Source organism: Harpia harpyja, chromosome 14 (assembly GCF_026419915.1).
Source record: "Harpia harpyja isolate bHarHar1 chromosome 14, bHarHar1 primary haplotype, whole genome shotgun sequence".
Lineage (NCBI taxonomy): Eukaryota > Metazoa > Chordata > Aves > Accipitriformes > Accipitridae > Harpia > Harpia harpyja.
Genome location: NC_068953.1, coordinates 3,281,124 through 3,304,776, shown reverse-complemented (window position 1 = coordinate 3,304,776; position 23,653 = coordinate 3,281,124). Strand labels below are relative to the sequence as shown.

The 23,653-nt window shown below is 59.6% G+C and overlaps 1 protein-coding gene across 1 annotated transcript in view; it reads left to right on the top strand.

The window, feature by feature from the left end:
- ARSG (arylsulfatase G) overlaps positions 1-22,971 on the top strand; it is a 39,834-nt gene extending 16,863 nt beyond the window's left edge. Inside the window, 12 exon segments of the mRNA XM_052808532.1 lie at positions 3,689-4,464; positions 4,777-4,964; positions 5,883-5,930; positions 6,010-6,121; positions 6,438-6,575; positions 9,351-9,547; positions 10,223-10,303; positions 13,667-13,775; positions 18,412-18,532; positions 22,194-22,284; positions 22,610-22,836; positions 22,838-22,971. Coding sequence (XP_052664492.1) covers positions 4,268-4,464; positions 4,777-4,964; positions 5,883-5,930; positions 6,010-6,121; positions 6,438-6,575; positions 9,351-9,547; positions 10,223-10,303; positions 13,667-13,775; positions 18,412-18,532; positions 22,194-22,284; positions 22,610-22,836; positions 22,838-22,945 — 1,617 coding nt within the window. The 5' untranslated portion in view covers positions 3,689-4,267 and the 3' untranslated portion in view covers positions 22,946-22,971.
- Positions 22,972-23,653: the final 682 nt, after the last annotated feature.

Here is a 23,653-nt window from a genome sequence, read left to right as displayed (position 1 = left end):
CAGTTTCCCTGACCCCGGCTGGCAGGAGGGGCGATGCTGGGAGCCCCCGGGGTGGCCCTGGGATAACAGCGGGTGCCCGCTTCGGTTTGAATTTCTCATCCCCCGCTGCGTCCTTATCTCCCTGCTCCTCGCAGCCGGGATGGGGATGCCTGCTGGGATGGGGATGCCTGCTGGGGCTTTTGGCAGGAGAGCAGGGCCGCTGGAAATCAGAGCTGTGATGCCCCGGGTGGGGTGCGAGCCCCGGGTGCTGGCAGGGGATGGCTCGGTGCAGCCGACCCAGCTGGGCGTGCTTCAAAGGGTGGCAGGTTTTTCTGGGCTCCGGCTTCTGCTTTGCTCTCCAGGCAGGCGTGAAAATGTGAAAGAATGTGAAAAATGTGAAAATGATCGTGCTGGCCCCAAGATTTGTAAACTTCTGGTTAATGTGTAATAAATACATGACAGATACTCCCAGCGCTGGGCGGGTGACCGCGGTGGCTCAGTGGTGGTACAGCCGGTGGTGGCATCCCCAAACCGAGGAGGCATCTCCCCTCTCCTGCCCTGGGGCCAGCCCCAGGGTGTCCTGAGCAGCACTGGTTGGAGAGGCTGTGGGGCTTTTCTAAACTGGTTTATCTGGTTTTGACTTCTCCCTTGTCTTTCTGTGAACCGCCTCGTCTGGCTTGCAAAAATGCACTTTATTTGTTTAATTCTTCCCTGGTACAAGGTGCGTGCTGTGAAACCCAAGCGCACAGCATCCCGTCGGAGCGATGCCGGCGCTCGCAGCCCAGCACCGTGTGGCGAGGAGCGCGGTGCCAGTGCCGGTTATCTGGAGGCCTTGGTTCTTGGGTGTGATTCTGCCCAGGTAGCTCATCGAGCCGTAACCACCGGTGCAGTTTTTCCTGCTTGGCACAAGGTGAGGTGCCGCAACAACCGCGTTCCCACCATAGTCAGCCTGGGGGAATCTCTGCTGAGTCACTTTTTTTTTTTTTTTTTGCAAAAATAGCTAAAAGATGGTTCCTTCAGCTCTGCATGGGTCTGGTTGTAGCAAAGCCATAAGGGAACAGAGATGCTGCTGACGAACTGGGGTTCGTCCCAGGGAGGCTCCCCACAACCGCCCTGGCACTGCCGGAGGACGTGCGCAGCGTGCCGCCGGGGCAGAGCCGGCACAGCCTGGGCTCGCCCGGGAGTTCGAGATAAGACAGGTCGGAGAGGCTCCTCGGCCAAGGAGCTCGGAGGAGAGCACGCTGGAGTTGATGCCGAGGGACGGCCTCGTGCTCTGCCGGGGTTTGGATGTGCTGTGGACGAGGACGGTTCTGCAGGAGCTTGGCACGAGCCGCGCCGGCGCGTCCCACTTTCCACGGGCCATGTTCCACCTCTCCTTCAAGTGGCCTCTGAGCATCAGAGATCAAGAAGTTTCATCCGATGCTAATGCATAAATTTCAGCCCTGGATGACTTTCCCCTGTAATTTAGAGAGAAGAGAGTGTCCTTTGAAAATGGTTTTGATTGCTTTTGTTAGCCGTGTCATCCTAGCGTCCCTCCCCAAAGTAAATGGAAAGGACAGAGGTTTGTGGGTGAATGTGGGTTTGGCTGCCTTGGGTTTTGCTCGGTTTTTCTGGGCGGCCGCAGGTGCCGATGGGGGGTCCCCAGTGCAGGTTGCGTGGTGCAGGGGCCACCACCCCCCAGGGACGGGACGGGGTCCGGCACGGCGCTGCGTGGAGGTTGCTCGGAGAGGCTGGGACTCGGTGCAGGGACCATGCTCAGCCTGGCAAAGGGGCCCAGGAGCTGCTATGTGCCAGCGAAGGTGCCGGAGGGTAGGATTATGTGGTGTGGCTTCCTGGAAAGGGTGAGCACCACCCGTCTTGGGCACGGCTCAGCTGGGATGGTTACGTGGGGCTCAGCTGAACGTTGTCCCTTTATTTTTCTCCCCAAACCAATTCCAGTGCTGGGCAATCTCCTGCTCCATTGCCCTGCGGAGAGTCCTGGCCGGAGAGCCAAGATGGGGCTGAGGTCACCCTCGGCCATGCCTGAGTTAATCCATGCTGTTCCTGCGAAGCTGGTGGCTCGAGTCCGTGCTTTCCTCAGTCCGACTGGGCTCAGTCCCTGAGTGGGGGTGTTGGACTGAAGCAGGGCTGTTCCTTTCACGCCCCCTTCCCCAAAGAAACCCCAGGGGTTTTCTAAAGAAATTGCAAAGGGAATTATTTATGGGAAAATAAAGGCGACTTAGCCACCATCAGACGCGTCCAGATACCTAATGTTGATTATTCCTGCTGTTTGGCAGTTCAGGGCATGAGGGATGAGCTGTGGGTTTGCAGTTAGGGTGCAGAACGGGAGCTGGGCTCGCGCGCTTTGTTCGGGCAGAGCTGCGCAGCCTCTCCCGCAGCTCAGCCCCCTCCCGCGGCTCAGCCCACCGCCCCACCGCATCCCGCCCCCGTTAATTAACGTACCGAGAGCTTTGAGGCCCTTGGATGGAAGTTTATAAATTGACACTCTGGGATATGAATTATGAATGGAGTCACAGCCCTGATCGCTGCAGTGCTACACTGACAGTCCTGAAGCCGCTGATCTGAGTGACAGCCCAAAGCTTTTAAAGATGTGAACGGCAAAACCTGGGAATAATTTGCTTTGCCAGCTACAAGCCTCTTGGCCTACAGATGGGGCTCATCGTATTCCCTCTCCTGCCTCCTCCTGCCTCCTTCTTCTCTTTTGTTTTCTAGTATTGCCTTCTGTCCTCACCCTCCTGGTTTGTCTTTGTGGATATTGTCCTTCTCAGCTGTGTTGACCATCCCATGGGAGCTGTGTCTTCCATGGCGCGTTCCTCCCCCAAGGTTGCTGGTGCCAACTGGGGACATCAGCCGCAGCACTGGTCCCAGCCGGGTCCCGCTGGTCCCCTGGCCGTCCCCACCTGGGCGCAGGTCCCCGTGCAATCCCCACAGCCAGCGCAGAGCTCCTCACACAGGGCTCAGCGGGGTTTTGGCAAATCTCTGCAACTTCATCTCACTTTGGCCATAACTTTGTGCTCAAGACATTGTGTTTCGTGGCTCCCTCTCGACCATCGGTCTTCGGGGTATTTGTCCTTGAACCTCCCCACCGCTGGAGGCCAAATCCCGCCCTAAGCAGCTGTATGAACCCCCAGATTTCAAGTGCTGTGCTTAATCCTGTAAGCCCAGATGTTTCTGGGTTTTATTGCCTTCTGGGTTTGCCTGAATTCCTGCATTCTTGCCTCCGGGAACGGCTCCCTCCCGGTGCCCGATGGCCGGCAGTGGGGCTGCTGCCCGCACGGGCTGCGCTGCCTGCTCTGACCCACCGGCAGGACTGGGGCAGTGTGAACTAAATTTAAAAAATGAGCTTTAGAATCTTGTCAGCTGTTACAAATGAAGGCAAGGCCCTGCGTGTTCCCCCCCCCCCTCCAAATGCTGTGCACCCTGCAGTGCTTGGGTGGGAGGGCGAGAGCCCTTGGCAAGCCGGGAGGGATCAGCGCTGCTCCCCGGGGATGAGAGCATCCCATGGGAAACCATCCCAGCCCAACCGATGGATACGGGAAAGGGGCACTCATCATTTCCAGTCCTTTCCAGTTAAGCCACTGTAAGCCAGGCAGCAAAAAATACAACTTCAAAGGCAAAGTCTCGGTGTCTGGATAAGGCATTCTGCCCCCGGGCTGGGATGCAGGAGGGCTCCGGCAGGTCCTGATTGTGTCTTGTTTCTTTTGCACAGGGGATGCTGTAGCTGCGCAAGGTGAAGGACAGACTGACAGTCACGGGCAGAGCCACGGCAGTTATTTCTCTGCCTGAAGCAAGGGAGGCCGACGCTTTGGCGAGCCGAAGAGCACGGTCTGTGGGGAAAGAGACGTTTGTCGGACGCGAACATCCCCCGGCTGCGGTGAGGGGAGAGGAGCCGCTGCCACAGATCGAGCACACTTCTGGAGGGAAAAATACCGCTCTGGTTTGGTGTCTAATCAGATATTTACCAGGAAGGAAGGAAAGTTAAAAATAGGGTGACAGTGACTTCAAAGGGTGTTTTTGACTTCTAAGAATAACACCTTTGCTGGCGCTGATTTCAGGAATATCAGTTGGGTGCGAAAGACGGAGGAGACGTTGCAGCTCAGTCGGTAGCTAAGGGAGCAAACCTGGACCCCCCGACCCGGCCCCGCAGGAGCAGCTAAGGAGGGGACGTTTGCATCGCTGCGAGGGCCCGTGGAGAACTCAACTGCACCCGTGGGGACCCAGCGGAGGGGGTTTGGGGAAGAAGAAGCCGCCGGTACCCCGGCGCGGGTCGGAGGGGACGTGTGGCATCATGGGGACGCCCTCTCCGCGGGCGGTGCTGGTGCTCGCCGCGGTGCTGGCAGGGCTCTCGGCTCCCCGCGCGGCGTACGGGCAGCCCAACTTCATTGTCATCCTGGCAGATGACGTGGGCTGGGGGGATCTGGGGGCCAACTGGGCAGAGACGAAGGAGACCCCGCATTTGGATGAGTTGGCTGCCGAAGGGACAAGGTAACGGCTGTCTCCCCTCCCTGGGTCTCTCCAAGCATCCCTGGTTACTCTGTCCCACAGCAAAGGGGAATTTCCTCCCTGGAACTGGCAGGCAAAGGGATTTCATTGACGTGGTTTTGGAAGCATGGGGAGGGCGGCCAGAGCCCGGTACCTTGGAGTGCAAGTCCATCCGTTCCCACTGGGACTGCGAGCTTCATCCCCCGCTCCAGACCCTCATCCCTGGCGTAGAAGGGGCCACGTGCAAGGGAGCAGGGATGGGGCAGCGTTAGACCACGCAGGGGCTTGCGAGCGAAGGGTCCTTTCATTTTCTAGGTTCGTGGATTTCCACTCGGCTGCGTCCACTTGCTCCCCATCCCGTGCCTCTCTGCTCACGGGGCGTCTCGGCGCACGCAATGGGGTGACCCACAACTTCGCCGTCACGTCGGTCGGCGGCCTGCCCCTGAATGAGACCACCCTGGCCGAGGTCCTGCGGGAGGCTGGGTACAGCACAGGGGCTATAGGTAACGCCTGCCACGCCGAGGGGGCATCCAGGGTGGGGAGGTGGCGGTGGGGGGGGGACAACGAAGACGCCCGTGTCCGTCCCTTGCGGAGGAGGTACTGCAGGTAGTTAGGTGAAACGCTGGCGATTAAAATCTAAAGGATCACGTGGGAGAGATTTTTCACATTCCCCTTGGCTTTTGCAACCCCGAGCTTAAAATCTTCATTTTCAACCATACGATATTGCCTGAAATTCAGGCCTGCTCCGGTTCTCCATTTAAGCTCCAATTGCTTCACCTCACAAGAAACGTGCCAGGTTTTCCTTAGCAAACGTGACTGCGCACGGCAGCTCCGCCGTCCTGCATCCCACGCCGGCGCGATGCCACTGGTGCCGGCTGGCAGCACGGTGCCAGCGCGGTCGGTGCCGCTGGCCCCGTGGCTTTGGGCACCCTCCCGAAACCGTGGGTCCCCCCAGCCTGCGCGAGCCCCAGCTGGTAGTGAGCCCTTTGCACCTGCAGCTCCTGTTGCTTGTTTGTGCACGTTGCGCTGGCAGAAAAGCCCTTGGTTTCTCCTTTCCCCCATAGTTTTTGCAGTTCTCCCTCTTGGATGGGTGCAAGCACATGCCGGAGGTCGGAGGATGAAGCTAGTTGTTTGGGAGGGGTTAGAAAGTCGTCTCCTCTGAATGCAAATGCATGAAAGAGCCTTTTAAGGCTGGAAGCGGTCAATTTGCACAGGCACGAGATACCTTATGCATTTTTTCTGAGTTTCTGCAAAAGGAAAAAAAAAAAAAGAGGCGTTCTTGAAACGCAGCCAGCACAAACAAGTAGCCTTTCTTCTTGCTAGATTAAAGCCCCCAGCACTGCGAGCACCTCGTGGGTGATGGCTGGCGGCGGCCGTAGCTGTGTTAACCTCTGAAATGATGTTCTGTGGCTTCCACGCAGGCAAATGGCACCTGGGACACCACGGCCCCCATCACCCCAGCTTCCGCGGTAAGCGCTGCGCCGGCAGGGACGAGCCGAGCATCCCGCGGTCGACTCGCCCCCACCGACACCCTCGCTTGCCCCTTAGGTTTCGACTACTACTTCGGGATCCCCTACAGCCACGACATGGGCTGCACGGACACCCCCGGCTACAACCTGCCGCCCTGCCCGCCCTGCCCGCGGCATGGCGTGGCTGCCAGGTACGGGGACGCGTCGGGGGGGTTCGAGTGCCGGCACTGGGAGGTGGGTATTTGCACGGGTGTCCCCAGCTCTGAGAGCTGCCCTTTGCTGCGGTTTCCTCCCCTTATGCTCTGCGCACCCGTTTTTTCCCCCCCATGCATCCTGCAGCAGGGTGCAGGTCGGGGAGGCAGGTCGGTCCTCAGAGCATCATCCCCTTTCCGCTCTCTTGCCTCGGCTGTGCCTTTCTGCAAAGCCAGGAGAACAGCCGGGCTCTGTGCCTGTTCCAACACTGGTCCCCGCTCCAGTGACGAGCGTGGGGTGGCTTCTTCCCAGCAGGGTGGCGAGGAAGGACTGTTACACGGAGATCGCCCTTCCTCTCTTGGAGAACGTCACCATCATCCAACAGCCCGTCAACCTCAGCAGCCTGGCAGCGCGCTACGTGGAAGAAGCAGCGCGGTTCATCCAGCGGGCGAGGTGAGATGTCACCCCCCCCTCCCCGCCATCCCCTTCGCCGGGAGAGCTCGTGGGTCACTGCAAGCATCTTCTGCATCATGTTGGTGTGAAGCTGGGGGGGACGGGTGTTGCCCCATGGTTCTTGGGGAGCAGACTTGGGGTCTCCGTGGCTCGGCTTCCCAGCCCAGTGGAGGAGGGAGAAGCCACCGAGGCTGTCACCGGTGTCCTGCAGGGCTCACCCTGGAAGGCTTTTGGTGCGTCTCCTCTAAACGGGTTGTGCGTGTGTTTAAAACCACCATTTACAAGGAAGGTCAAAGCCTCTGAGCTGGGCTGTGCCTCCTTCCTGGGGGTAACGTGCAACGAGATCCTGGCTAGCAGGGATGGGAGGGAGGGAGGGAGGGAAACGCTGCCGTCCATCTGTCCTCCGTCCCTCTGTCTTTGCGGTGGCACGGGGAGAGGTGGCGGCGGGGTGGCTCTGCCAGGCGGCGGAGGTGCCTCCGTGGGTTGGGGGTGCTGGTGGGGGTGCAGGAGCGGGCGCTGAATGGGTGCCCACGGCAGATCTGGCGGCGGGACCAGAACAGCACCCAAAGGTGCTCAAACTCACCCCTGTATGTGAAGTTTGAGCCATTTGGGGAATAAAGTGCCCCGGGATCCCTGGGCTTCAGGGTCTGCCTTCCCCAGCTGCGCAGGGACACGAGGAGCCCGGGCGTGCTCTTCCCCGAGGAGCAAAGCAGCTCGTCTGAGATGACGACCCCAAAGCCCTGCTGACGGGTTGTGTAATTTTAATCCCTATTATCGGCGGATTATGAGCTGTGACTTTGCAAAATGCCTCCTTGCAGCGCGAGGAAGGGAAGCGCTGCCGGGCAGCCGTGTCCGAGCCCATCCCGCGCCTGCATCCAGGGATAACGCAGACCCGGGGAAGGGGCCACGGCGGGGGGGTCCTGCGGGTGTGCTTGGGGAAAGGTTTGTGTAACGGGGGCAAACGAGGGGCTGGGCAGGGAGCAGCCTGTTGGGAAATGGCTCCTTATAAGCCTGGGTACTGTTTTGCTCGCACAATATCTATAGTTTATCCCCTTTGGGTACCAAGAATCGGCCGCAGTGTGGCCCGGACGCGCGGTCAGTACGTGTGCCTGTAATGGGGCTGGAGGGTACCCGGGCAGTGGGCTGCGGGGCAGCAGTGGTCCCTCCTCCTCCGGGCTCCGAAGATGCTGTTAGGCTGTGAAACCAAGCAGGTGAGCTCCAGGTTAATAAGAAAAACCTTTAAACTCCCAATAGTATTTTGGGGTTATCTGCGTTCATGGAGAACAGGATTAAGCAGGTGCCTGCCTTTTCTCTCCTTCTCTTTGATGGCTTATTCCAGTTTTCCTCTGCCTGACTCATTCATTACGGGGCAACAAAAGAACACCGGATTTGTCATCTCGGTGTTTTTTTAACCAGTCATGTCAAGGTTGAGCAATTTGTGGCGGTGAGACTCAGCTCTGTCCGGGACACTTAGAGCACAGTGAACATGGGAGCAAAAGTCAGGGCTATTTGTCTTAAGTTATTGATTAAATGTTTGCTCAATTTTCGGGAGAATTCTGAAACGTCGATGCGAAAATCAAGCGGGATGTTCAGCTGAATGCTGTGGTCATGAGTCCGTTTGGATGCTGGAGCCCACCCGGTGCTCCCGGGTGGGATGCGAGGCGGGAGAAGCAGCTTTCCCTGCTCCAGGGTCTCTGGCATCCCAAGGGGAAAGGTGCCGCGCAGCCTTTTGCGGTGGCGATTTGCAAGGGATGCATCAGCACCCCCTGACCCCCCGCGTTTTGCAGGGGCTGGGCAGGGTCCCCGGGAGGGGGGGGACGACGCAACCCTTCATGGGGCTCCAGCGCCGCTGGGGAAGGATGCGGCAGCTCCGGGTGGGATGGGATTTACTCATTTCCCATCCCCAGGTGGGTGACGGGTAAAGGAAGGAAACGCCGAAACGCACGTCGGAGGGGCCCCAAAAGCTTTCTGGAGGCAGCGATGGGGTGGCCGGAGCCGGGCGCGTGCGCGGGCTGGGACACGTCCCCGGGATCCGGCCCCTCCCCGCCGCTCAGCATCCCACCCTTCCCCTTGGAGGTCCCTGAGGAAGAGCAGGCCTCGTTGGAGGAGATAAATATAGCTGTAAACAAGAAAACAGGACGTGTCCTCTGATGATGTAAAAGCAAACAGGCAGCGGGACAGCGCGCGGCGAGCGAACGTGCCGCGTTCCCTGTCCGGGGCTGCTCGGCAGCGCCGAGGCCGCGCTCGGGGTCGGCGTGGGCGTCCCTTCTGCTGCTCGTCCGCTGCTAAAATCACCGTCGGGGGGTCAAGCGCTTGCTGGGGAGGGGGAGGAAGGGCCAAAATGGGCCCCGTGAGAGAGGGGAGGGAGGCGGGTGGGTGCCAGGGGTGCACCGACGCGGGGCGTTTGGCTGGCGGCTGGCACGCCGTTGGCCGTGGGACACTGGGAGATGGAGGAAGCGCGTCCCGAATGGGAGGACAGTGGACAACGGGGAGAGGTTTAGGCAGGAGCAGGGGAGAAGTGGGTCACGCTGCACCAAGCATCTCCCCTGCGAGGGGAGCGGATGCTCGGAGGGTTTGCAGCCGGCTGATGCACACAGGGCGGTTTTTTCCCCCCCGGGAGCTGCGGCGGAGGCAGGGGTGGCTGCAGGGCTCCCGGGAGAAAGGGCCACCGGTGTGTGTCCCCAGGCTTGGCAGTGCCACCTCCTTGGTGACCTCCTGCCGCCACCTTCCCCTTCGTCGACCCGGCTAAACGTGCTCCCCCTCTTCCTTGCACAGCGACAGCGGGCACCCCTTTTTCCTCTACCTGGCGCTGGCCCATATGCACGTCCCGCTGGGGCTACCCCCGCCGCCGCCCCCCGCCTTGGGCAGGGGCATCTACGGAGCCTCCCTGAGCGAGATGGATGCCTTGGTGGGACGGATCAAGCAGGTCGCTGACAGCCACGGAAAAGGCAACACGCTCCTGTGGTTCGCAGGTACGGCAGGAAAACCGGCTGCGGTGGCTGGGGGTGATGCCGGCGGCTGCGCCGGTACCAGCCCCAGGGATGCGCGTGGGTAGCGGGGAGCAGGAGCTGAGTTTGTCCCTTTCCCTCGATGCTCCCAGCTGCTCTGCGGATGCGGAGCCCATCAGCAGTTGCGGCCGAGCCGCCCGGGGCCGTCACATCGCAGGGACGGGGGTCCCGGGCTGCTGCGGCCGCTCAGCCGGGTGCCCACCCCGCCACCCCCCTTCGGCTGCAAGGCTGAACCGGCAGGGCCGTGCCTAATTAAACTGCAAATCCTCGTTCATTAAGAAGCCCAAATCCGCTCTCGCTGAGCAGCCTCCCTAATGAGGATGTCTTGCTCCCGATGACAGGAACCGCTCCGTTGCTCATTAACGCCTGAAGCTGGTGGCAGCCACCCACCCCCCCCCCGCACCCCAGCTCTGCTCCAGCCCCTCACCCGGGACTCGGGCAGCCCCAGCCCTTAAAAATAAACTTTTAGAAATAAAAATAAATAAACCCACTGCTCTCGCTAACGTAGGAATGCATCACAGAGATGGGAAGGAAGGATGGAGGGGTCACTTCTCCTTGCCCACCCCCCATTGCGGAGGTGTCCCCTCCCAGCCCCACTGGTCCCAGTGTCACTCATGGGGACGTTTCTTTCTCTTGCAGGTGACAACGGCCCCTGGGCACAGAAGTGCGAGCTGGCGGGACGCCTGGGGCCGTTCGTGGGGGCCTGGCAGAGGTGGCGAGGTAACCTGGCAGCGTGGTGGGGGGCTCCCTGTCCCCAGGGGGGCTGGGGGGCTGCTCCACGAAGCCCTTCATTGCCCACTGAGGGACATATAGGGAGCATTTCATGCCCCCCCCCCCCGCCTTTCTGCTGGCTGCTGCCTTGAAGACACTCCAGAATAATTTTTTTCTTTCAAGCAGTTAGGGTTTCCCCTAAAAATGCTGCTGGGGGGGGGAGCTGGAGCCCCTCTGGTCCCTGTTACCCCAGAGCTCGAGGCGGGTGGCTGCTGGTTTTGGAGACGGGATGCTCTCACCGCCCAAACACCGGGGCCATCGGCTCCGGCAGGGTCTCGCAGCCCCCAGCCCCATCCCGCCCAGAGGAGAGCACCCAGCAGCCCTCCCAGTGCCCCAAGACTTTGCTTTTCTTTCTCTCCACCGTTTTGGTGTGTTTTTCTTTTTTTTTTTTTTTTTTTTTCCCCCTGCCTTTCCTCCTTTTCCGGCCAAGCCATCTGCTTGGTGGGTTTATTTCAGCCAGAGCGGCCAGAAGCATGCATGAGTCAGGCGTTTCCCACTTCTGCTTGTATTACGCAGTGTAAACGCGCGCCGGGCTCGGTAATTCTCTTTGCTCGGGGTCAGCGGGCAGGGAGCGGTGGCGGAGGGGCTGCGGGCAGCAGTGCCTTTTTCCTCCTCCGCTTCCTGACACCCAGGCGATGCAACCGTGGCCGCTTCCCTGGGCAAACTCTGCCACCGGGCTGGCTCGCTTTCCCATTCCCAGAGCCCTTCCTTTGGCTTGCCCCGGGATGAAATCGTAACCTTAATTTATTTATTTTTTTTTTTTTTTTTTAGTAAACAAACCCTGCTGACGACCTGGGTTGCTCTTGAGCAACCGACGGTCACAAGCCGGAGCAGATGGTACAGGCAGTCCAGCGTTTGGGAACAAAGCTAGGAAAACACAGCCCCTTTCCAACCTCTGGCTGCCCAGAGAAAACACCCCAAGCCCCGGCTATTGCGGGAGGCTGGGGAGGAGATCGGGCTGGCAGGGCTCTAGGAGCTGGCTGGAAATACCAACCGGGACGGATGACTTCTGAAATCCCTTCGGCTGATTGTTGCACGGATGTTTTGAAAGCCAGCCCGGCGTTACCGTCTGCTGCCGGCTGGTCTAATGCTGCAAACACCTGCCTACGTGGGTGCTGGGTGGGTGGGATGCTCAGCCATCCCATCCTGGTCCTGGGGCATCATTCCCTAGCGGGGAAAAGCCCTTTGAGGAGGAGGAGGGCAGGGGAGGACGGGCTGCTCCGGACTCTATATGTTTTGCATAGCTTGGCGTTTCCTTTTAGGGTCCAACCCAAATTCCAGGGATGTTTTCCGTTGATTTCGGGTAGTCACTGGAGTCGGTCCTCACTGGCAGAGAGCAGCACGTCCGTGTGTTCTGCCCCACTTCTCTGGTTGGGGAGCTTCCCGCAGCCCCCAGCCTGCCCCAAAAACCCGTCTCCCACCTCGGGGCCAAAAGCCCGGCAAGAGGGGGGTGCCGGGATGGAGATGCGCGTTTCAGGGATGCGATGCTGGCTGTGTTTTGAGGCAGGTTTGGGAGGCTCCGGACCTGGTGTCCCCGTGCTGAGGACCCGCTGTGTGTGGCAGGAGGCGAACCAGGGTTTTCATCCCAGCATGAGAATATTCAGTTCAGCTTTCCCGCAAAGCCGTGGCCTCCACGGCTGCATCATCCCAGCTCTGGAGAAAAATCCCTGCTTGGGTTTGGGGTGTTTCAGCCCTGTTTACTGCCCAAAGTGCTAATGTGAGCTCGTTGACGGGCAGCTGTGGTGTCCTGCCCAGCCAGAGGTACTCGGGTGGTTGGAGGGAAATATCCACCCGGTGTCCTCCTGGAGACCCCCCAGCCATGCATGGAAAAGCCCTTGAAAGGCAGCTGCCTTCCCGGGAGGGTGAGTTATTTAATATATGCGCAGAGAGGGGGATTGATATTCATTGCTATAATTGCTATAATTTCCTAGGGTGTCTGAAGGCAGGGGAGGCACCGTGCTTAAGCCAAAAGTGATGTGTGCTGGAAGCGCTGTTACATTTCCAATAGCCACAAGAGACCCTGGTGCCGGCTGTGTCCCACCGCTTCAGGCCCCAAAGAGATGTTCACTGGGGGGAAACGCCAAAAGTTGGGGTCAGGAGCGGGAGAGATTGGGGATGTGCCCGGCCCGCGCCGGCAGGACGGGCAGCAGGGTCAGAAACCTTTTCCCTGGACTATCCCTCATGCTGCCGGCACCGTGGCATCTGTGCCACACGTGTCCTCCTCCGCTCTGGCGGCGTGGGTATGGCAGCATCGCTTGGGAGAGCAGGATCAGCCCAGATGCCCGCAGCATCAGGCGGTGACTCCCGAAGAGGCCGGGGCTGGGATGGGGACCGGCACAGGGACACGGAGGAGCACGGACGTCGCCTCTCTCTTGGCTCTGTCCGGAGGAAATGGCTTTGGGCGAGTGCCGTTGCCATGCGCACGCTGAAAGACGAGCGGACAAAGGCTGCGCCTGGGAAGTTTGCTTGGTGAATTGGGTTGGGATTCTCTGTTTGCCCCATTCCCAGCCCCTTCCCCCCCCCCCAGCTGCCTGGGGCCCTTTGGGCTAACAGCCAAAGCAGAGGCTTTCTAACACCCTTCCACCCGTTTCGATGCTCAGTACTCCCATTTCGGTGCTCGGCACCCCCGTTTTCTTGCTCGGCATCCCCATTTTGTTGCTCAGCACCCCCATTTTGTTGCTCAGCACCCCCATTTCAGTGCTCGGCATCCCAGGTGGAGGAAGGGACCGAGCAGCTTCTCCGTGCCGTGCATCTCAAACCCAAGGGCAGAGCAGGGACGTTTTGGGTGATGTCAGGGAAACAACTGAACAGGTTAATTAGCCGGCAGGAGGGTTATCAGCAGGGTGGTATTTTTAATGAAGCTGATTTCCAGCAGGCTGGGGGGCTGTCGGTGCTTTACCACACGGAGGGCAGCAGCCCGCTTGCACGGGCCGTTGGCAGCCCCTGGCATAAATTCCTACTTTACCCACCTGCTCCATATTCTCATCTGACATCAAAAGTGGAAGGAAATGCGGCGGCTCTGGCAGCCGGCTGCATTTCTCATTGCTCGCTGGAGCAAAGGAGAAACACAAAGCAGTGCCAAACTGAGCCCCCTTTTTTTCCCTTTCCCTATGTCTTTCAAAAACTCCTGTAACTCTTCTCCCTCCTCTGACCCAGCTCCCTCTGCAGCGAAATCATCCTCCTTTGGGGTCATTTACTCCATCTCTGCCTCCGAGTCGTTCCTTTCCCAGGGAAACTCGGGTCAGGAGGTTTTCCCATCGACGCAGAGCTCCCGGGCAGCAGGATGCTGAGTGCTGCCCTTCTCTCTTGCAGGCGGGAGCTCGGCGAAGCAAACGACCTGGGAAGGAGGGCACCGGGTGCCGGCACTGGTGTACTGGCCCGGCCGCATTCCTGCCAAGCGGACGAGCCACGCTCTGCTCAGGTAGGAGCCTGGCCGGATCGCATCGGGGAGCAGGGCAGCCCCTTTGCCCCCATTTGGAAAGACCCACCGTCCCCGTGTCGGGACTCAGGTGACGATCTGGATTTTGGCAGCAGCAGCTGCCCGCGCTGGTTATTGCCTGCCATGTGCCAGCCTCTACTTTTGTCCTCTCCCAAGTCCGTAAGACTTAATGCTTCAGCAAAGAGGAGTTGAAAGGGCTTTTTGTGAGGCTGGTGGGTTGGCGTTAGCAGCCGCCGGGCTCCGTGTGCCTCCTGGCCGCGGTGGCTGAGTGCCTCCCGATAATTAAAAGATGACGATGTTCTCTCTCTCCACCAAGAAGCAGGCTTAGGCTTTGTGGTTTGTGAATGGCTTTATGTGGAGGAGGGTGCGGTTGTGGGAAAGGCTGGCCAGAGAGATGGTGCTTGCAATCAGCGCAGGATGCGGCCGGGCTGGGACGTAGCGAGCGACTTTTGCTGTTTTGGGAGAGAGCAGAGGGGAAGGGATCCTCCTCCTCGCCGGGGAGCTCTGTGCTGCGGAGGATGGTGCGGAGGGGTCCTTATTGCAGCAATATTGCACCGCTGCATGCGGCAATCGCACCGCTGCCTGCGGCAATCGCAGCTCTCCCTTGCAGCAATTGCACCTTTCTTGACAGCCCTCCTTTGCAGCAAATGCAAAAGCACACGGTGGGATGGTGGAGGTCAGGGTGGTGGGGACCTGGGACGGGGGACGGGGGAGTTGCTGGGTGTTGGGAGCCTCCCAGCTGCTGGAAGCAGGTCCTGACTGGTGAGCCCTGGGGAGGCATTGGGTGTTTCTAAGATCCATGAGATAAGCTGGAGCTCCTTACGTGGCCTGAGGGCAGCTCTGGGAGCTGGATTTTTGCAAGGGGCGGAATTTTCAAGTTGTGAGCTGGGCCCCTGATGTCTGGCGGAGGGGATGGGGTGCATGCAGCACCCCTTGGGTTTCTTCTCCAAACCCTTCCCCTCCATGGCTGGGTGATGGACCGGCCACTGGGACATGGGGCAGAGCTGCCAACCCATGCCCGCTCGGGCAGCCGGAGCAGCGCCGCGCAGGATCAGTGCCCGTCCCCATTGCCCTGTCCCACCACCCTCGCCCCACTGTGCACGCTGCAGCCCTCCAGCCAAGCCCAGGCATCCCGTTTATCTCCTTGAGGACCTTATCTCCTGCATTTCCCAGCTCCAGTCCAGCAGGTTGGACAGCTGGAAATCTAGAAAGCCGGCGGCATGGGCTGTGCTGCGTGCTGGGCGCTCGGGAAGTGGTTCTGCAGCTCCCTGGGACTCCCAGTACTCCCAGTGTCCTCCCCAGCATAGCCCAGCATTGCCACGGGGCCATGCCCGGCTGGTGCAGGATGATGCCCGGCTAGCACAGGGTGATGCTTTGGCATCAGAAAAAGGCAACCCGCTGTTTGGGAGGCAGCGCAGAGCCAGCACGGGGGACGCATGTGATGGCTCATGCTCAGAAAGGCATCACCGCTGTGGTCCCGGCCGCGCTCTGAGCTTTTGGGCAGGGGATGCGGAGGGATGCGGAGGGATGTAGTGGGATGCAACGGGACGCGGAGGGCATGGGCTGCTCACTGCTCGCGGTGCCTCGGGTCAGGCGGCTTTCCTTTACACCCAGAGTCACCCTCGGAGACATCCCTCAAAGGACAAGCGTGTGCTGGGTTGGCTTCTTGCTGCCCTCATGAAATAGGGTGGTTGAAGACTTGTCCCCCCCCAGCTGATGGGAAAGACCAAGAAGCTGGGGAGGGAATGAAATCTGTGTGCAGATGTGGCTGGGAAACCTCTGCAGAAGAGAAGGGACCTCAACCCGGTGGGATCCTCCGGGAAGGGCAGGGGCTAAGCGAGGGCAAGCGTTAACCACCTGCATGAGCCTCCTCCTGCCCCTGAGGTTATGAAAATGTTGACAGCCTTTGCCATCCAGCTTGGGAGAAGAGCCTGCGCTTTTGCCTCTTCCCGGGATCGCTTGGCTTTGCGTCCTCCCTGGTGCAGGGAGTGGAGGGGTGAGCGAGGGTGAGCGTTCCCCGGGGGCTGGGGAAGCTGAAGCCAGCAGAGAAATGCTGATGCATCGCCGCGGACCTGCACCTGCACGCTGGTTTCTGAAGAAAACTGCCTTGTCGGCTTTTCTTAATTACATTTAATTGTCGGAGCCACCCGCTGGGCTTCTGCCCTTCCCTGCCCCAACCCAAAGTAGGGCACAGAAGAAATAGGTCAGCGTGGTGGTGAAGAAGAAGCAAATTGCACCATCCCGGCCGTGCCGGCGGCACGGGGCTGGGCAGATTGGGCAAGCCGGTTGGGGTGTGGGAAGAGCTGGTTCAGCTGCCTGCAGCTGCCTGCACCACATCATCGCCGGGCCAGGGCAGCACTCCCTGCTGCCGTCGTGCCCGGGATGCTCATCGCCGGCGCGGATCCTCGGGCAGCAGGCAGGCAGCTGCCCGTCCCTGGGCGCTGCCAGGCCCTTTTCCCTCGGCGTTCGGGGTGGCAGCAGGACGCTGGAGTGACTTTATTTATTAAATCTCTTTTGGCCTGGGCAGGGGGTTGGCAGCGTGGCTTGCCCTTTCCCTGCAAGCGTGGCTTCCCCAGCTTGGCTTCCAGGATGTGCCTGCTGGCAGGGCATTTGCTTTGATGCCAACTTTGACCAAAATCCTATTTTTTCACGCCTTTTTCCATGGGTTGCATCTGCTCACGGCCGGGGGATATTTGACCGCCTCTGCCCTCAATCGTGTTGTCCTCCCACCTCGGTGACGGTTTCCAGCGGTCCCATCCACTGGGTCGGGGCCGCTTGGTGCAACCACGCAAGCTTCCACACGCGCCGTGCTGGGGGCCAGATCCTGAGGGTGCTGAGCACCCATGGGACTAGGAGCACGCTGACCGGGGCTTGGCCCGGGCTGCCATTTCGGGTGGACCTGGGCTGACCTCGGCGAGGTGCGTGCGAGGGATGTGCCTTGCCTTGGGTGCAGCGGGGAGCCAGAATTTTTTTCGGCGCCTCCCGGCTCGCCTGGCCGCTGGGGCCGTCTCCGCGAGCGTGCCGTACCGGGGCTGCCTCTCAGCAGTGTTTGTTCTTATTTGTTCTCTCTGTCTCTTAGCAGCTAAATTAAAACTTGTTGAATGGGAGCACCGGGGGCCCTTAAGCCCTGGGCTTTTTTCTCTCTCTGCTCACGCAGCCGCCATCGCGCACCGGGCAGGAGAAACGCGGCGACAGGACCCCACTGCCCCCCAAATTGGGGGACCTGGTGTTTTCACCTCCTCCAGCAATTTCCTTGCCCCAACTGACCCCCCTACTCCCCCCGAGCTGCTGGGACGAGGGTTTTGCAGCCGGAGGGAACCGGGCTGAGTCCTCATCGGATGCTCAGCACCGGTGGCTCTGCCGCGGCTCATCAGCTCCTGTGCCACGGCCTCATCCCCGGGGGGGGGACAACGACCACTGTGATGTGTCACTTGGCCACACCGAGGTCCCGCTGTCCCCCGGGGCTGTGGGACACCCTTGGAGCGGGATGGCTCCTTTTAGAGGTGTGGGGTCACCCCGCCACCGCGTCGGCGAGAGGGAGGGATGTGCTCGGTGGTGGCGGGGGGGGACACACACATGGACACTTGTGCCTCGCGAGAGCGGGATGTGGGGGGCGAGGGTCAGACGTGGGGGCTGCGAGTGGGCTGTCCCCGTCCCGCTGGAGTCGAGCCTGGACCCCGCTGGGCAAAATGGCCGGTGGAGGGGGAAGCCCATCCCCGGGGTGCGCAAGGGGCTGGCGGCAGGGCAGGGCGATCCCCGTCCCACCCCAGCAATGACTTCGCCGGACCCGCGGTCCCTCCGCACCGCAGGGATGTGCCGGCGGGTTGGGAATCGCTGCGGCCGAGCTCTGGCCCTGGGGTAGCAGGTAGCAGGCGGGAAAGCAGAGACTCTCCCTCTCTGCATCCCGACGGAGCCGGAGGGACGTCGGGTCACCCGCTCCTTCCCTGCGTCCGTCCGCACCGGGAAGCGACCCAGGACGAGCCCTGAGCGCTCTTTTGCGGCTGAGGCCCCTGAAAAACCCGAGAGGTTTACGGTGGAAATGCTGACGGGCGTTTTGGTGGGAGTGCACAAAATAGCACCGCTCTCATTTTCCATTCTGGCTGCGACGGCTCGTGCTGCGCCATGCAAAAGCGAGACCACATTTTCCTGGGGCGACAGGATCTGCTGTCATTGGCGTAAAAAGTCCCTGTGCTAGCACTTTCTCCGGAGGGTGACCCGCTGCTTTTCCCGGGTGGGGGGACAGGAGGGTGGGAGGGGGCTGCCCCGCTCCCCACCGTCTCCCTGCTCTGCCGGTGCGGGATTTGCCGGGCGCGGGAGCTGCAGATCCTGGCTGAACCCGCAGCTCCTGGCGAGCAGCCGGTGCCGGGGATGGGAAGCGTGCGAAGCGAGGGCTTGCCGGGGCCGAGTCGCTGCTTGAAGCCGGTTTTAACCTTTTCTGCAGAGCTCGGCTGTTGGGATGGGTGCTGGGAAGCGGCTGCCCTCACCCCAAGGCAATCCCCTGCCATCGGCGCATCGAGTACCCCCTCCGGGCGAGGGGGCTGCGGGGTGCAGGTGGGGTTGGGGGGACCCTCCGGGGATCTTTGCTCCTTGCTCTGATGAAAGCCACCTCTTTCCCCAGCACCCTGGACATCTTCCCTACGCTGGTGGCCCTGGCTGGGGCTGAGCTTCCCCCGAACAGGCGCTTCGATGGCTTGGACGTGTCCCCGGTTCTCTTTGGGTGGTCGGATGTGGGGCACAAGGTAAGGCAGAGCCACCCCCCCCCGGTGACATCCCCCTCCTGACAGCAGGTCCCACCGCCTCTGAGCTAAAACAGGTAAGTGGGGAGTGTAAAAGCTCAGAAACGGCGACGTGCGGACCCACGGGAGCATCATCGCCCCAGCCCGGAGGAGGAGAACAGCCGGAGACGGCCGGGTGCCGCACCAAGGCTGGGCTCGGGGTACCGGGATAAAAGGGCTTTTGGATTAATGAAGACTTGTTTTATGCTTTGTTCATAAATCTGGGATTATAGGTGAAAATGGCTACGTGTGCAGCCTGGCGTGCTTCCCGTGTGCCGGCAGGGCTGTGCCCGCCATCCCGGGGGATGCCGTCCCAGCGCATCCTTGGGCTTGCCTGCCCCACACGGCGTGTGTCCTTTCCGATCGCAAAAGGTACAGCGGTGTGGGAAAGAAAAAGATCCCAGGGGCTCGGACCTAGTTGTATCTGCTTTATTTATCTTGCCAGATCAAGACATAGCGAAGCCCTCCTTCTCCCAGCTCCCTGGCTGGGGAACGTGCCCGTTGTTACTGATGTTCAAGCGGGGCAGCCCACCCCATACCCCGCAGCTCTCTGTCCATACAATAGGAGCTGCTGACAGCTCCTTTAAGCCTAAAAAACACAGTTAGCAGAACAAGCAGTATGGCGATGCATTTTTCTGAGTTGCACAAGATTTTTGCAGAACCAAAAGAAAAAGAAAAAAACCAGAAGTGGCTTTAATACCAGTCCCACAGATAAAGCCCGATTTTGCTTTTAAAGTCCACCCTCCTGTGAGGACCACAAGCCAGCTCCCAGCAGGGATCTTGGATTTGCTTTCTGTGTCCATCAGGGTTTTGGTATTTGCTTCATATTTATGGAACCCTCTGCTGAACCGTGAGATAAAGCGGGGAAGCGGATGGGATGCGGCCAGCGTGCTTCGCTGTGCGCCTCGCGATTAACCCTCTTCTGCACGCGTGGTGCCAGGACGGGGGGGGACTGGTGGTTTGCTGGGAGCGATGGTTTGCTGGGAATCATGGTTTGCTGGGAGCGATGGTTTGCTGGGAGCGATGGTTTGCTGGGAATCATGGTTTGCTGGGAGTGGTGGTTTGCTGGGAATGATGGTTTGCTGGGAATGGTGGTTTGCTGGGAGCGATAGTTTGCTGGGAGCGATGGTTTGCTGGGTGTCAGGGCGCAGTGGAGGGGCACGAGCCCGCGCCAGCCATTCCTGTGTGTTTCAGACCAAGGAATAAAGCCCTGAGCTGCGATGCACCGCCAGCTCCCCGGGCTTCCCCAGCATCACCCCAGCCCAATACTTTTTTTTGGGGGGGTTGTGCTGCAGTCAGGGGTGAATTAACCCCTGTGGGGCTGGGAGCCGGGGCGGGGGGGCACAGCCGGGTTGTTCCTGCCCGTCCTGGCACGGCGAGCCAGAGTGGCATCCCCAGGGGATGGGGTGACCTTGGGGGGGGACACACAGCACCCGCCTGCTCCGGCCCCGTGGGATGATCGGGAGCAAGCGCATGTCCCCGCTCCCTCCCCTCTTGGCTCTCTGCCTTTCATCTCCTGCTAGCAACCCCCCCTTTGACGTTACAGGGTTTTCCTTGACACAAATCCTCCCGAAAGCGGTTCCTTTGCTCGCCTCGCCGCCCGGTTTCCGCACGCCACCGACAGCTGCTTTCCTAATTGGGGTCTTTTGGGCGGCTGAGGCTCCCCGGCACGAGCTGCCGGCGGTAACCTTGCTCGGCGTCCCAGCCCGCTCGCTCGGCACCGGCGCTGGGGCGATGCCAAGGTCCTGTTTTGAGCGAAGGCTATTTACAGTAAAAATAAACACATCCGACAAGATGTATCAAGGGTACAAGTGTCAGACAAATAAGCTCTTTCCATTAGCTTAATGGCAGAGGGGTGTGCGCCGGCTCCCCGCGTGTTTGCTGGCTTGTGCAAACAGCCCAGAGCACCGAGTTCAGACAACAGGTTTTCTGGGGAGAAAAGGCTTTTTTTCCCCCCCTTTTCTTTTTTTTTTTTAAATTAAAATAACAAAAGTCACAGATCAATAGGAGGTTTGCAGACCTGGGAATATTTCTTGAAAGGGCTCAATCGAAACAAGCTCCTTAACTATGCAGTAAATTATAATAGATTTTCTTAGCGTGGGGTTTTATGGGGCAGGTTTAAGAATGTGCTTGTTGGTAGCAGGGGAGCTTTGAGTGCCTTTACACTGAGATGGCAGCATCCCAGCTGTGCTGCTGAAGGTGTAGGCAAAGCTTTAAGGCTGGAAGCAGATGAATTGCTTCAGTTCCTGGTACCTTGGCTTCACGGGCCCTTGAATGTTTGCTGATTTCTGCTTTGGAGCTGTTTTATTCTGACTGAGGAGTGTCAGCATACGGGCACTCTGTAGCAGGGGTTTCCTCCTCGCAGCAGGCTTACACTACACCACCTCTTCCACTTTACACCCTTAATTTTTTTCACTGAAACATGATTTTTAAACCAAATTCCAGAAGGCGATTTTTTTTTTTTTAATTTACCTCGCAACGGAGGGCAGTAAAGGAAACCGAGAACATTTGGAAATCACCCCCCACCCTGAATCCTGGCGTTTCTTGGATGAGTTACCAACTGGCCCACCGAGATGGTGGCCGTGTCCGGACCAGGCAGTGCGGGATCGACATCTCCGGGTGACCGAGCGGGATGCCCAGCGGTGCTGCGTGCCGGGGCAGGGCTCCGCGCCGGGCACCTGCTAAGGCATTACCACGCCGATCAGCTGCGAACGCTGTTACTAAACTTGGCACCGCAGCTGCCTACAACTTCAGCAGATGTTTCTAATTTTTAGCACAGTGGAAATTTCTTGAATCACTTTTAAACTCAATTCCCGGGGAGGAAACCTCGAGTGACTCATCCCTCAATGAAGACATTGGCTCCACGGCAGATATTATCTGACAGATGAGCCCGCTGAACCGTCCAGCTCACTTGTCTTCTCACTCCCGTGTGCCAAAGCAGTCCTCCTGTGCGGATCAAGTGTCCTAAATACCGAAAAGGGAGAGATTCGACCCACCCTTCCCTTCTTACCCCCCATTCCCTGTGCCGGGACGGCTGTTGTTAGGGAAGGGAGCGCTCGCACAGCGGGGTGAGTCAGCGGTGGAGACGGACCGGGAATGATGTTCCAGCACCTCACCTACCCGTGCTTCGCATGAGCTCACCCTCAGCTTGTGGCTTGCTGCTGGCCCCAGGCAACGGTCGGGCTCCCTTAGATGTCCCTGCCACTAGCCTGAGCCGTGAGCACCGAGGGAGATGGGTGTCTCGTCGGCATGGGGCAGCGGTGGGTGACGTAGAGCACCTGAGACCGTCCCGGCTCCGAAATATTCTGCCCTGCTCTGCTGAAAGCCCCTGCACCTTCGTGATCCCTTTCTTGCAGTAGAATTGGTCTGGGGAGGTAAATTCGGGGGGTCCTGCGTGCAGGACCAGGAAGGCACAAGGGAGACGTTGGTGTTTCCCGGTGGCCTTGTGCTGTCAGCCCACCCTTCTGCAAGCAAAACTCGGTTGGTTGCTCAGAGTCCAGGGGCTAAATGGTGCCTCTAAATGTGTGTGCGGGTGGGATGTGGTCTCATCTGGGGAGGGAGTGGGTCTCACAGAGCCGGTTTTCTCTGCAACGGGCTGACGGGCACTTTTCTGTTCTTCCTTCAGGTTCTGCTGCACCCCAACAGTGGGGCAGCTGGGAAGGACGGTGAGATAGAGACGCTACGGCTGGCTCAGTACAAGGCGTTTTACACCACAGGTACTGTGTCCCTTTTAGAGATGGTAAAGTCTGGGAGAAAACTTCTGGACTTTTTGGTTCCCTGCAGATAGAGGTAAAAACCAGCTCAGATTAATTCAAGCAAGAGCAAGCCCGGTGAGGAGTAAGTATGTGCCCCTCTGTGTCTGCGTGATGGGCTTTCCAGCTCGGGGTTGTCGGCCTCAGAAGCACTCTCGGACTAGCAGCAGGACCCAGGCTTCCAAAGCTGGGACATGGTGGGACTGGGCCACCACAGATGGGTGAGGAATACAGAGGTGATCCCTGCGCAGTCTAGGACTCCAGTGTTTTTCTCTTGTTTCCTCCCTAGGAGGGGCGATGGCTTGCGATGGGAGCATCGGGCCGGCTGAGCATCACCAGCCACCCCTCATTTTCAATCTGGCTCGTGATATCCAGGAGCAGGAGCCTTTGGACGTGGCATCCCGAGAGTATCAGGCAGTGCTACCTGCAATCAGCAGGGCTTACGCCCAAGCTCTGGAGGACATTGCAACAGACAACGTCTCGGTTGCAGATTATTCCAAAGACCCGGCCGCGACCCCCCTGCTGCAACGCGCAGCACGTGGCCTGCCGATGCCAAGCACCCGGGTCTCACGCAGCCGTGCTGGACCGTCGCACGGAAAGAAGAGCAACATGGCTTTGTCTTTAAGCAAATAATTGCTCAGGCTGCTCCTTTCCCGAGTCTGGTTTCTGTGAACGCGACTGTTGCGCGTTGCTGGCTCCAGGCTGGAGGTTGGCCACGGAGGAGAGGGATGGAGGCTGCGGTCCCATTTGCTCCGTGCTATGAAGCCGGGAGGTGAGTTTAGTTGTGGGTCTGCGTCAGCACACGGAGGGTCCCCTTTGCTGCAGAGCTGGACTGTCACCCTGGCAGAGCAGGGCACTGCAGTACCTGGTGGCTCTGGGCACATGGAAGGAGACAGGCTTTTTGTAGGGCTCTTTAGCTGAGAAGGAGCCAGGGCTTGGATTAGAACTACCTTCTGTGAGAGCTGGCTTTGGGAGAGAACTCCCCTGGGAAATTCACTTGGCTTTCCTCTAAAATAGACCTTGCAGGAGCGGCTGGTGGGAGCACGAGGCAGGGGAGGACGGGGCCCACAGCCTCCGAGCAAACGTCCCTTCTGCTGCCGAGAAGTCCATGGCTCCAGAGAGAAAATTCCCAGCCGGCACGAGGTGAGCGCTCTGGGAAACAGAGCACCTGCCCCACCAGCCGCCAAGTGAGGTTTATTAACAGGGTTATGTTAAAGACCCAACTGTCTGTTGAGGAAAGAGGGTCCTGGGCTCTCCCCGACTGCCGCCCTCCTCGCGGACGGGATGCTCGGCTCGTCCTGCGGCTGCTTTGCACCGCCACGGCGGAGGTCGG